The 12,664-nt window shown below is 41.6% G+C and overlaps 1 protein-coding gene across 1 annotated transcript in view; it reads right to left on the bottom strand.

Moving 5' to 3' along the window:
• LOC307026128 (uncharacterized protein) overlaps window positions 1-5,419 on the bottom strand; it is a 43,690-nt gene extending 38,271 nt beyond the window's left edge. The window contains exon 1 of the mRNA XM_079661279.1: window positions 5,218-5,419. Coding sequence (XP_079517405.1) covers window positions 5,218-5,404 — 187 coding nt within the window. The 5' untranslated portion in view covers window positions 5,405-5,419. The remainder of the gene's footprint in view (window positions 1-5,217) is intronic.
• Window positions 5,420-12,664: the final 7,245 nt, after the last annotated feature.

Here is a 12,664-nt window from a genome sequence, read left to right as displayed (position 1 = left end):
GGGATCATTGTCATGCTGAAAGACCCAGCCACGTTTCATCTTCAATGCCCTTGCTGATGGAAGGAGGTTGTCACTCAAAATCTCACGATACATGGCCCCATTCATTCTTTCCTTTACACGGATCAGTCGTCCTGGTCCCTTTGCAGAAAAACAGCCCCAAAGCATGATGTCCCCCCCCCCCCCATGTTTCACAGTAGGTGTTCTTTGGATGCAACTCAGCATTCTTTCTCCTCCAAACACGTCTAGTTGAGTTTTTAGCAAAAAGTTATATTTTGGTTTCATCTGACCATATGACATTCTCCCAATCCTCTTCTGGATCATCTAAATCAGTGGTCACCAACCTTTTTAAGCCCAAGATCACCGACCTCGGCCTAGGTGAAAAGCGAGATCTACCTATTGCAGAATTGAGTGAAAAAGACGGCCCAGACACAGTGCTTCCAATTTGAGGCTTTTTATATAGGCTAATTGCATCTGAATTACTGTTACAATGAAGGCTCCATAATCAGCTCATGGCATATAGGCAGGGCTAAAGTGCTATTGGGGGGCGGACCTCACCTCCTCTAGGGGGGTCCAGGGGGATGCTCCCCCGGAAAGATTTATTTTTAAATATTGAAGTTGAAAGCATCAATCTGGTGCACTTTGAGAGCAACATGAAGAGATCTATGGATACCTCTCTCAGCACCCAGATGAAACAGAACTGTAAACAGATTTTCTTTTTCTTTATGGATATTTTACAAATCACTCCCCTTTTAAACTGTATTCTTGTTTTACTGCCATATAGTATTTCATACCTGTTTTTCATTTATTCTCTTATTGTTTGTATAACTATAATGATCGTATGAAGGTGTGCCGCAGAAATAATCTTTTGAATAATTTGTGACAAAACACTCAAGAGTCCTTTAGCTCACCTGAGCCCCTCAGTCTGAGAGGACTCTCCGCAGCTTGTTGTGGAAACAGCTCCTTATGTCCGTTAGTGCAGCTAGCTAACCAGATGCTAACATCACGGTCCCTGCTAGCACCGGTCCCCCTCTCTCCCTCTCTCTCCCCCACTCCCTCTCTCTCCCTCACACTAAATGCGCATGTGTGTGGGCATGCCCACACACACACACACACAGCCGAGCTTGAATGACACAAGCAAACGTGTATTTCCATGCAACTCTCTGATTGGTCTGGCGTCTTGCCTCTGTTGCGTTCACTGAACATGGGAAATTACAGTCCTGCCGTCGTCTCTTGTGTCATGATGAAATTCACGCATGGATGTATAATAAGAACGGTTCACATAAAGCACGGTTAATGTATTATATTATTGAGTTGTCTCAAATATACATCAATCAAGTTGCACCTGCTAACGGGGTGGTTTACATCTAAAAACGTGTTTTTCAAACATTATTCTTTTAATTTTTTTTTCTTTTGCTACTTTTTTTTTCTTTTTTTCTTTTTTTAAATGGTCCGAGATCGACCACTGATCTAAATGCTCTCTAGCAAACTTCAGACGGGCCTGGACATGTACTGGCTTAAGCAGGGGGACACGTCTGGCACTGCAGGATTTGAGCCCCTGGCGGCGTAGTGTGTTACTGATGGTAGCCTTTGTTACTTTGGTCCCAGCTCTCTGCAGGCCATTGACTAGGTCCCCCCGTGTGGTTCTGGGATCTTTGCTCACCGTTCTTGTTTCTCATTTTGACCCCACGGGGTGAGATCTTGCGTGGAGCCCCAGATCGAGGGAGATTATCAGTGGTCTTGTATGTCTTCCATTTTCTAATAATTGCTCCCACAGTTGATTTCTTCACACCAAACTACTTACCTATTGCAGATTCAGTCTTCCCAGCCTGGTGCAGGTCTACAATTTTGTTTCTGGTGTCCTTTGACAGCTCTTTGGTCTTGGCCATAGTGGAGTTTGGAGTGTGACTGTTTGAGGTTGTGGACAGGTGTCTTTTATTCTGATAACGAGTTCAAACAGGTGCCATTAATACAGTTAACGAGTGGAGGACAGAGGAGGCTCTTAAAGAAGAAGTTACAGGTCTGTGAGAGCCAGAAATCTTGTTTGTTTGTAGGTGACCAAAAACTTATTTTACAGAGGAATTTACCAATTAATTCATTAAAAATCCTACAATGTGATTTCCTGGATTATTTCCCCCCCATTCTGTCTCTCATAGTTGAAGTGTACCTAGGATGAAAATTACAGGCCTCTCATCTTTTTAAGTGTGAGAACTTGCACAATTGGTGGCTGACTAAATACTTTTTTGCCCCACTGTACTTTACATAGATGCTGTATGCGAAACCAATGTCAGTTTGGAAAATTACACAGTATAAATCTATTTTAGTAGACCTCAACAATGGAATTATGATCCGTGGAAATGGCCATGACATGGGACCTTTAAACAGAACAGATCTTAATGTGTGCATTCTTATACCATTGTGTACAATAATTATAATTAATAAGTTCAAACAAACTAAAACTTACAGCTGATTAATAACGGTATCTAACTCGAGTTTTTATTATATCAAAAACCTGTTGAAATGCTACTGTTAAGTTTACTGTCCCCCAAAAGCGCGTCTGCAGCCTCCAGGAATGCTTCTTTCACAACTTGGTCGTCTTTGAAAGAATTCATGTGTTTCTCAAGAACGTGACTGACGATAAGATGCTATGGTAGCAGCCTTGCTCTTGTTGGGCCTGGTGAAAATGGACTGCTGTGCATTTAGTTGTCCTTTCAGGCCCCTCCCCTTTTGGGAGCGTAGGACAGAATTAGGAAGGAATTCCGTCTCGTAGCGTTAGTGCACTGTTTTGAAATGCCGCTCCTAAATTACCCTTCTTCGATAAAGCCACGCTCGCACTGCAGATGAGACAGATGGACTTTGAAATTGGAATAGATACAAAAATAATCATCCTCCCACTAGGAGTTAAAATTATATATGTTAGGCTTTTTTGCTTCTGCCATAATTGCGGTCTTGTGTGTGTGCGGACTGTCACTGCTTTTGACACTAGAGATGGGCGAGTCCTGATTCATCCGGATCATTAACCCGAATCCTAGAAATGAGCTGGTCGTGACGAGTTTCCCCTCTCCATTAACCCGAGTCCTTTGAGTCCTACACCGGGTGTGACGTACAAATTAAAACTATTAATTGCGTCATTCGCTACTCTCTTTATAACATGTCAAATAACATTACAACGTACCCCAGTCCATCTGCCTACCCTTTAGCAAGTAGGATAGCTTCCAGAAGTTATCGTTTGGCTCAGGGGAGGGGACGCGGATCAGTGAAACTTCCTGCAAACTCGTGGGGACAGAGCCGCGGGGCTATATTATACACGAGTCAACAGCAGACTCAGAGATGAGCAAATCCTGACTCACTGTGCAAAACACAGCAGATTCGTGCAGACTCAGAGCCGTAACCGTATAGCAGCAGATCCAGCAGACTCGTCGTCATGCACGAGACAACAGCAGACTCAGATTCGCCAAATCACAAAATAACCCTTTTTTTTGTGATCAACATTTTTTATTAAAGCAAAAGGCACTGTGTAGCGGAGGTTAATATAACATCAGTTTAATATGCTCCTGAAATGCAACAACTTTTCGGTTTCACCGGTAGGATTTCTACTGTCTTGGTGATGCTGACTTATATGACTTGTATGATCCGGATCTCTTCAATGACTGACTCATAAGACTCCAAGTCCATAAAAAGATCCGGATTTGCCATCTCTAGTTGACACGGACAACGTCAGCGCACTAGTGCCCACTGTCCACCAGCCACGCCCCGACACATGGGGTGACGCCGGCCAATCACAAAGCTTTGATGCGTTCAAGTGCATTATTCTGGCACAGGAAGATTATGTTACAGGACATTAACGATACAACAGAATATTGTTGTTCTATTTTTAGACACATCTCGCGATCGACTGGGAATCTCCCCGCGATCGATCGACTGGTTGGGCACCCCTGGGCTAGACCATAGGTCCGTTGTGGTGGCAAAGTAGTCAGCTGAAGCCACGTCTCTCTCAACTTCCCCACGGCATTTGTCATATAGCGCAGGCGAGGCAGACCTGCTGAAATAATACCGAGGCGGCATTGCGTAATGCTTGTCCAACGTGTTGACAAGTTGCTTAAAGCCCTGGTTGCTAACAGTGCTGCTAACTGGGCACATATCTTTAGCGATGTGAAATGCGGCTCCACCTTTAATATCTCTGTCTCTGCGAGCTCGTCGCATAGGCCGTTGCTCTGTACAATGCGTCCTGAATCGATGACTGTGATGATGTGGTGGATGAAGTCGAGCGGGCATCTGCTTTTTGTTGTATTATTGCCCGGTCGTATTGCACTTTGTGCTTGTATTTCAGATGATTAAAGCGATTGGTGGTGTTATCGTGCGGTGCCAACACAACCTGGTAACAAATCCTGCACTGTACTTTGTTTTGCTCCAAGTTTTGCTCCAAGTCAGACTCCTGAAAGCCAAAGTACTTCCAAATAGTGGAAATAGTTTTACCCTTCTTTTTAACGAGTTGCTGCTCTTGTTCTGACATCTTCGCTCGCGCTGAACACTCACAACACATGTCGCTCCCACGTGGCCGAGTGGGCTTTTAGGGAGGGGCGAAAGTGCACCCAGCTCAATAATCGTATTTTGTCAATTATGCTGTTTTCATAATCGTCGCAAGCCGTAATCGTGATTAAAATACGATTAATTGCACAGCCCTAGTTTAAAGAGCAGAAACTCTGAGTCAGATCGTAAAGTGGTCCAGCAGACTGATTGGTGAGCCACAGCTAAACCTGGAGACCCTTTACCTCAGGCAGTTACAGTGGTTATCCAGCTCCATATTAGACCATGACTCCCACCCTCTGCACTCAGAATTCAAGCTTTTCCCGTCGGGCCGGAAGGTTAGTTGTCCCAAAGGTTAGAACGAAGCGGTATAAAAACAGTTTTATCCCAGCAGCTATTGCACAAATTCAGTGTCACACAGATGCCTATTTTCATTAATTAATTTAATTATGAATTTTGAATATCCATGTTTGTACTAGTGTTTTCCTTTTTTTTTTTTTTTTTATATATTTTGAGATTTGGTTGAGCAGGGTATACTTGTACTTTTTACTAGTCCTTTTATTAGAGATGTGTCTGTTGTTTGGGTTTATTTTTAGTGTCAGGATGGATCCCTTGTCTTGACAAATAAATAACCTGAACCTGAACTGAATAAAGAGAGTGAATATATAGAGGGATAGTAAAGAGGGAACAGACCTGCTCTGTGGATCTGAAGCTGAGGCTGTAAAACAGCGTCCAGTAGTTTCCGGTGTCTCTCGTTCTCCTGTTTTGAACGAGACAGTTCCTCCTCGTACTCTGCTATCGTTCTTTCAAACAGAACAAAGATGTCTTCAGCAGCCGCAGTGAGTCGCTGCTTTACCAACGAGAGCAGCACAACACTCATGTTTACTAAATCACCACTTCCTGTTAAACACACTGTTTCTCTTTGTGCTTCAGTCTCTGTTAAACACACTGTTTCTCTGTGTGCTTCAGTCTCTGTTGAACACACTGTTTCTCTGTGTGTGCTTCAGTCTCTGTTAACACACTGTTTCTCTGTGTGTGCTTCAGTCTCTGTTGAACACACTGTTTCTCTGTGTGTGCTTCAGTCTCTGTTGAACACACTGTTTCTCTGTGTGTGCTTCAGTCTCTGTTGAACACACTGTTTCTCTGTGTGTGCTTCAGTCTCTGTTGAACACACTGTTTCTCTGTGTGTGCTTCAGTCTCTGTTGAACACACTGTTTCTCTGTGTGCTTCAGTCTCTGTTAAACACACTGTTTCTCTGTGTGTACTTTAGTCTCTGTTAAACACACTGTTTCTCTGTGTGTGCTTCAGTCTCTGTTGAACACACTGTTTCTCTGTGTGTGCTTCAGTCTCTGTTGAACACACTGTTTCTCTGTGTGCTTCAGTCTCTGTTAACACACTGTTTCTCTCTGAAGCTTCCTGAGCTGCTGTTCAGCTGGACAGCAGGAAGCAGAGGTTTGGGAGGATGATGTCTCTGATGCGGTTTAGATTTCTCCAGCACCACGGGGGGTCCTGTGTGGATGGCAGCTCCTTCCTCAGCAGATCCAGTTCTAATTACAGAGAAAACAAGAGAAAAATAAAAACAATTATTAATCTTATAAACATATGATGATTGCAATAGGATGAACATGACCATCCCTAAAGGATTATTTAAAATTCCGTACTGTTTTGGTTTTAAAAATGTCTATATCTATACAAAACATGTCTCTGAAGTGTTCGCTCAAAATATAAAACAGACCACCCTTTGTAGCCATGCCTCATACACTGTAAAAATAAAAAGCAGATTTTGGGTTCTTAGCTTGAAAAAAAATAAAAAAAGTTAAATTTAAATTCTGCTGTGAAAAAACACCATCCTGTTCTAAACCACATCAAGGATTATTTCAGAAACAGTATGGAGCTCAAATGCTTTTTCTCTTGCGGGTTTACCACAAGGTGAGTTCCTTTTTTATTTCCTGATTTTTTAAACACATGTGCTCTCAAGTACTGTGTTAGGGATGCTTGCTAATGTAAATACAGACCATATTACGTCCAACGCACGCCAGGCATTGTTTCTGATAGCAATTTTCTAGGAAAATGATGAATACACTAGATTTTCAAAAAAATATACAGAAATATACACTACAGTGACATCTGGCGTCGTTTTAGTAAGAGATGTTCACTTCCGCATAAAAAAAAGCCTCCGCACGTGACCTCCCGCGTGTGACGTAACATGGGGGAGAGCGGCCGGTCTAACGTATGAATAAACATGGATCACAATGCCAGTTTTGACACAGAAGAGGTTGAAAATATATATTCGAATACATATGATTATTATTATGAGCCTGCTAGGCGTCCAAGAGACCAGGAGCAGCCAAGGATTAGAATAAATAACGGCCATCGGAGAGAAATTGAGCTGTGGTGTGAGGAGAACCAGTGGAGAACTGGGCAGCTATCTTGGTGAGTGACCGGCGTTAGCTACAGTTAATGTTAGCTAACGTCACATCACAACATTGTAAAGTTAGCAATCATATATCAGGCTATAACTAAAGCAGCATTGATAATATAGTAACGTTACTGGCAGGACTGTTGATACATTACATTACATTGCATTTAGCTGACGCTTTTATCCAAAGCGACTTACAATAAGTACTGATCCATAACAGAAACTAATGCGCAAGTATCAGCCGTATCTCGCGTTACCTAATGTAACTCCACACTACGGTGCTGTGTACCGGAGGGGAGACGCGAGATACGGCTGATACTTGACGATCTGGCGGAGAAAGGTTGTGGAGCCTCCGTTGATATGTCGTTGTAAATGGCTTGATGGAAAGCAGGTGTGTAGTCGGGGAGGGTGCACAGCTGATTGCAGCAGGTGAGTGGAGGTTGAGCCGGGAGCCAGGAGTGACAGCCACCATGCCCACACAAACAACACAGACAGGGAGAAACGAACAAACACAAAGGAGACGGCTGGAGCAGTACAGCCACCACAGCGTTACCTAATGCAACTCCACACTACCGGAAGGGAGAGAGAGAGAGAACTAATACGGTTTCCTGATAAAGCTGTGGAGAGTATGTGCTGCAGGGAGGTGGATGCACCTCGCACCCAGGAACGAACGCTAGCTCCGGTCCTTTTCCCGTGAGGGAAACTGTGGACTCGATGTCCTGACAGGCTGGAGTTTGTGCAACCTGCACCAGATTGAAGCATTTTACTGTAAAATCTTCCTGGGGGGGCATACCCCCGGACCCCCCTAGAAGATGTGACGTCCACCCCCCAATTCAAACATGTTCATACAATACTGAATACATTTGAAGTCATTTTGATGTCTATTACCTATGTCAATAAGTTTCTGTTTTTGCAGTGTATTGGTCTTTGATTAATAAACTAAACAATTTAACTAAATTGCAAAATACCAATACTACATTTAATAATAAATTAATTAATAATAATAAATAATACATTTTTTTTAATTTAAAGCAATATTTTAGTGGCCCCGAGCGGGCAAGGGGAAAGTACGTTATGGCCCGGGGGGTCTAAATAGTGCTTCCGGGCCAGCGGGCCATTTATAATGTCGAGCCCTGTCTCCGATCAGGAGCTGCAGCACCGCCTGGACTCCGCCGCTCCTCCGCTGCTGCTTCCCCGTGCAGAGAGTCTGCAGCGGTGTGTATGTGTGTGTACACAGAGAGTCTGCGGCGATGTGTGTGTACACGGAGTCTGCGGCGGTGTGTGTGTGTGTACACAGAGAGTGCCGCCAAACCCCCCGACCCGTTTTGTAACACGGAGCACAAATATGTGTTCATAAAGCTGAGTTATGATCGGTCATAATTAAATAGTTTACAGTGAGATTTACTCACATACGATTGGCCATACTCGCGCAGCCCTACAAATGATCTGAGATTACCTCATATTATGTTAATTTAAAATATAGATTTGAAGGTTGGATATACATGTTATATATTACAACAGGTACATTAATTTATTTGTAGTACTTTGATGCCACCAAATTACACAATAATAACAATGTGTGCATTTGATACAGATAATGGAGCAGATACTTTAGGGCCTCGTATAGCCCTGGCTGCTGGGCTTAACAGGTTAACAGATGCCTATTCAAGATCAATCCGCAAAAAACAGCACTCGATCAATCCAAAGGTGCTTTCATTGACTACAAACATCGCTGACTTTGAATGGAGAGAGTAGAAATGCGCACACATAGCTGGTAGATTTATTTAGTTTTTATAAATGTTATCTTTGGCAGAAAATGTTGGCAAAATGTTGACTATTGTTAAATGTTTCATTGCCGGTCTATTCTGCTTTATTATTATTTAAAATATATTTTATTTATTGTTTACATTTTTGTTATGTATATTATTATTTTCAAATATATATTATATATATACTGTATATGTGTGATTTTTTTCTGCAAAACATCTGACAGTTATTGATTGATATATTTTATTTTGAACAAGTAAAATAAATAATTACAAAACAAACCAAATGTTTTAGTCCATAGTCATGTAAGAGAAATAAAAAAAAATGACATTTACAACAACAACAGCATTAGCAACATAAACAGTCCCACATCTAGTGTTCGAAAAGGAGTGAGAAGAAGTATAACTTATTTAATCTCACCCCCTTGTCCCTAAATGATTTATTTATAATCTATAATCTGTAATAATTGTCATTAATTATTATTGTTATTAATCTGCTTTACCTGTTCATTGACATCAGGGTATATGCAGGAATCCTGAAGTCAAATTTAATACCTTTTAAGACCTTTTTTAAGACCCTTTCCATACATTTTAAGACCTCATCGCAACTTTGAGTTCTAACCGGTTACATTGGCAACACACTTTACCTCACATTTACTGTATTGATTGTAAGATAGCAAAACTAAACAGAGTGCAGACAGACTACTGAAGCCTCCTCTCCACATGAACTTCAACCTCTCTGTGAAGGTCAGGTTTAATGCAGTATGCTGCTTTGTTGCTTCTGTACTCTGTGCTCTTTCATTCCAGTAAAACTCCTCAGAAACCATTAGAAACCAGTATTTGACCAATAAACAAAACAATTGACAAAACGTTGAACTATGAAATATGTTAAACTTTGGTGAGCTTCAGCGGGGTAATGCCATATAGGAGCTCCCTCTCAAATACCCAGGGGTTAAATTGGGCTGGGGCTGTCCGGGGCTAAGACCTGGCACATAAGACGATGCTCTGACGTCATCACCCTCACACATTTGTCATATGTTTACAAAAAAGGATATATATGTTATGATTTTTTTCGTTCTTAATATAGACTATATTTAGGGTCGATATGTGTTGACTTTACTTTAAAATAGCAGATCTCTGTGACCGTATATAGTTTGGCTTAGACCCCGGCCCCACGAGGACGCATACGGTAAAACGCATACGCAAGCGCAAAAAAGGCTTCCTTTCAAACGCATTCGATTCATTAACGTGTCCGTTCACATGAGACCGCTGGAAATGCTGGAAACGAGGCCTGTAAGTGGCGCTGCTGCCGCCCGAAATACACCAAAAGCAGTGAAGAAGACCCCGGAGCATGGTTGCCATGGTTGCCCTTCTGTTTATTCTCCGCGGTGGACAGCGTGTTCTCCTGCTGTATCTCTCAGGTAGTCCACCAGCAGATGAAAAACACCCACCTCTCGGCCTCTTCCAAGGAACGAGGGGACCCTGCGGCAGTTTCCGTAAAAAAAATGTTCCGCCGGTCAACATGTCCGTTAAAGTTTAAATCTTCCGTACAAAAATAGAAAAGTGCCGGTCAGAGGTCTTCCTTTTTATTTATTGAGCTTTAAAACAAATTGATAACGACTCTGTTCTCTGTATAATAATATAATAATATTTAATAAACGGTGACTGCCTCTCTTTTCCTCCCCCTCTTCTGACAGCCCAGCAGCAGCAGGAGACGCGGGGAGAGGGAGGCGGGCTATTTCATCGTTATCAGAAAATGATCATATAGGGCACACACGGAGCCGTTGGACCCCCAGAGCGTTGCGTATGCCGGTCTACCCACCTTGGGACCCGTTACCGTAGTCGTAACCCCCCCACCCCCCACAGAGCGGAGCCAGGCAACGAAACTTAAAATAATAAGCAGCATTTTACGGCGCGCGCTATGCATGAGGCCGCCTTGGGGGGTTTCCCGACATGTCGTTTCAGTAAATTAAAGGGTGTTTCATGTTGTCGTTGCTGTGGACCTTCTTAATACCTTGGAAAATGCCGTTTAATACTTTTTAATAGCCTTAATTTTTGCTAAATTGATTTATCAACTTTTAATACTTTTTAAGACCCCGCGGACACCCTGGACATATACACATATGTACATACACACATACATACACATATATGCACATATACATACTCACACATATACACATACACATAGTCAAACACCTTCCCCATCCCTGTATCTCGAGAAAATAATGTCTCTGTATTTCCTCTTGGACTGGTTAATGTCTGGACATCGCTTTAGCTCCACATTCACACTGTTCCATAGTCTCACTCCACAGGCTGAGATACAAAAAGTTATTCTGGTTGAACGGCCCCTATGAATTTCAAATTGAAATTGTCTCCTTGAACTATATCCCCCCACTCGTTGAGTGAATACTTTTTGATGGTTTCCTGGTAAAACGTTATGATTAGCCTTAAACATGATTTGTGCCGTTCTTTTTACTCTACCAGGTCTGTACATTTTAACAATTTTGACTAAAATTCCTAAAACTTTTCAGGAATAATTTGATATTATTCGAATAATATCAAGGTATTTGGCATTGTGAATGACTCGTATGGCTTTTTTTTGTAGAATAGATACTGCATGTATAGAACTTTTGTAGTTATTGCCCCAGATTTCAGCACAGTAAGTCAGATATGGTAAGACTAGTGAACAGTAGAGAATGAGAAGTAATTTCTGATCTAGAACTTGTTTTACTTTGTTTAGTATGGAAATGCTTCTTGACAGCTTTGATTGTACATGTGTTATGTGTAATTTCCAACTTATTGTCTCATCTATTATTACCCCAAGACATTTCCTTTCATGGACTCTTTCAATTTCAACCCCATCTATTTGTATTTGTGTTTTTGTTCTGAACAGCATTAATTTTGTTTTACTCAAGTTTAATGAGTTTATTTTTGTCAAACCATGTTTTTAAATTTGTGCATTTCATTTTCTATGTTCTCTACTAGCTGTTCTAAATCCTCGCCAGAACAGAATATATTTGTATAGTCAGCAAACAAAACTAGCCTCAGTACATTGGATACTCTACAGATGTCTTTGATTTACAGTATAAACAATTTAGGACCCAACACTGACCCCTGGTGGACACCACAAGCAATGTCCAAACATGAAAAACAGTCATTTCCCAACTTCACATACTGCTGCAGGGCTCGACAGTAACGGTTGCCAATTCAGAAAAAATGTCAACCACTTCTTGGCCTTTGGTTGCCATCTGTGGCAGCCCGTTTTTAACATAAAGAAATAAGGACAGCAAACAGCTAAATGTGCACCCCAAAATAGATAAATGTTAATTATTTGTTGTATTAAGAGTGATATTTAATTATTGTTGTGACCAGTCGGAACCTGATACTCAAGTTGCACGTGCATTGGTGTGATTACAGAGCCAGAAAGCGATGCACGTTTACTCGTGTGCTCGGTGCGCAGTGTGTTTGTTTGGCAAAAAATGGCAAAGCAAATTAAGTTGTTTGACTGTGGGGTAAAACGTTCGGCCAACCCGTCAACATCTCAAACGAATGTTCAAAGTGATTCTACTGATAAAGCGCAAGGTGAACCCGAACGAAAAGCAAAGAGGTTATGGGTAAAGTCTTCGGAGGCGAAACATTCGTTGTCCATTCACTTCCGGTAAAAGTTCCTTCAGAATAAGAGTCCGGATCTTATTACTACCAAAATAAAAGTGCAAAACAAAACTTGACCATTGGAAAATATTGGCATAAAAATATAATCACTTCTATAAAAAGGTAACACATTTAAAATATAGTTCGACATATTAAAAAGGTAATTTACAGCATTAATAATTCATATCTAATTTTTAACTTTGAATGGTTTTCATCTATTTAACATTAGAAATGTATTAGTCTGGCCAATCCAAGACTTCAATGCTGAAGGGCCAATGGATCTATGGTGGGGTCAGCACAA

The sequence above is a fragment of the Notothenia rossii genome, assembly GCF_949606895.1.
Source record: "Notothenia rossii genome assembly, chromosome: 2".
Classification (NCBI taxonomy): domain Eukaryota; kingdom Metazoa; phylum Chordata; class Actinopteri; order Perciformes; family Nototheniidae; genus Notothenia; species Notothenia rossii.
This window is presented reverse-complemented; position numbering and strand designations above follow the sequence as displayed.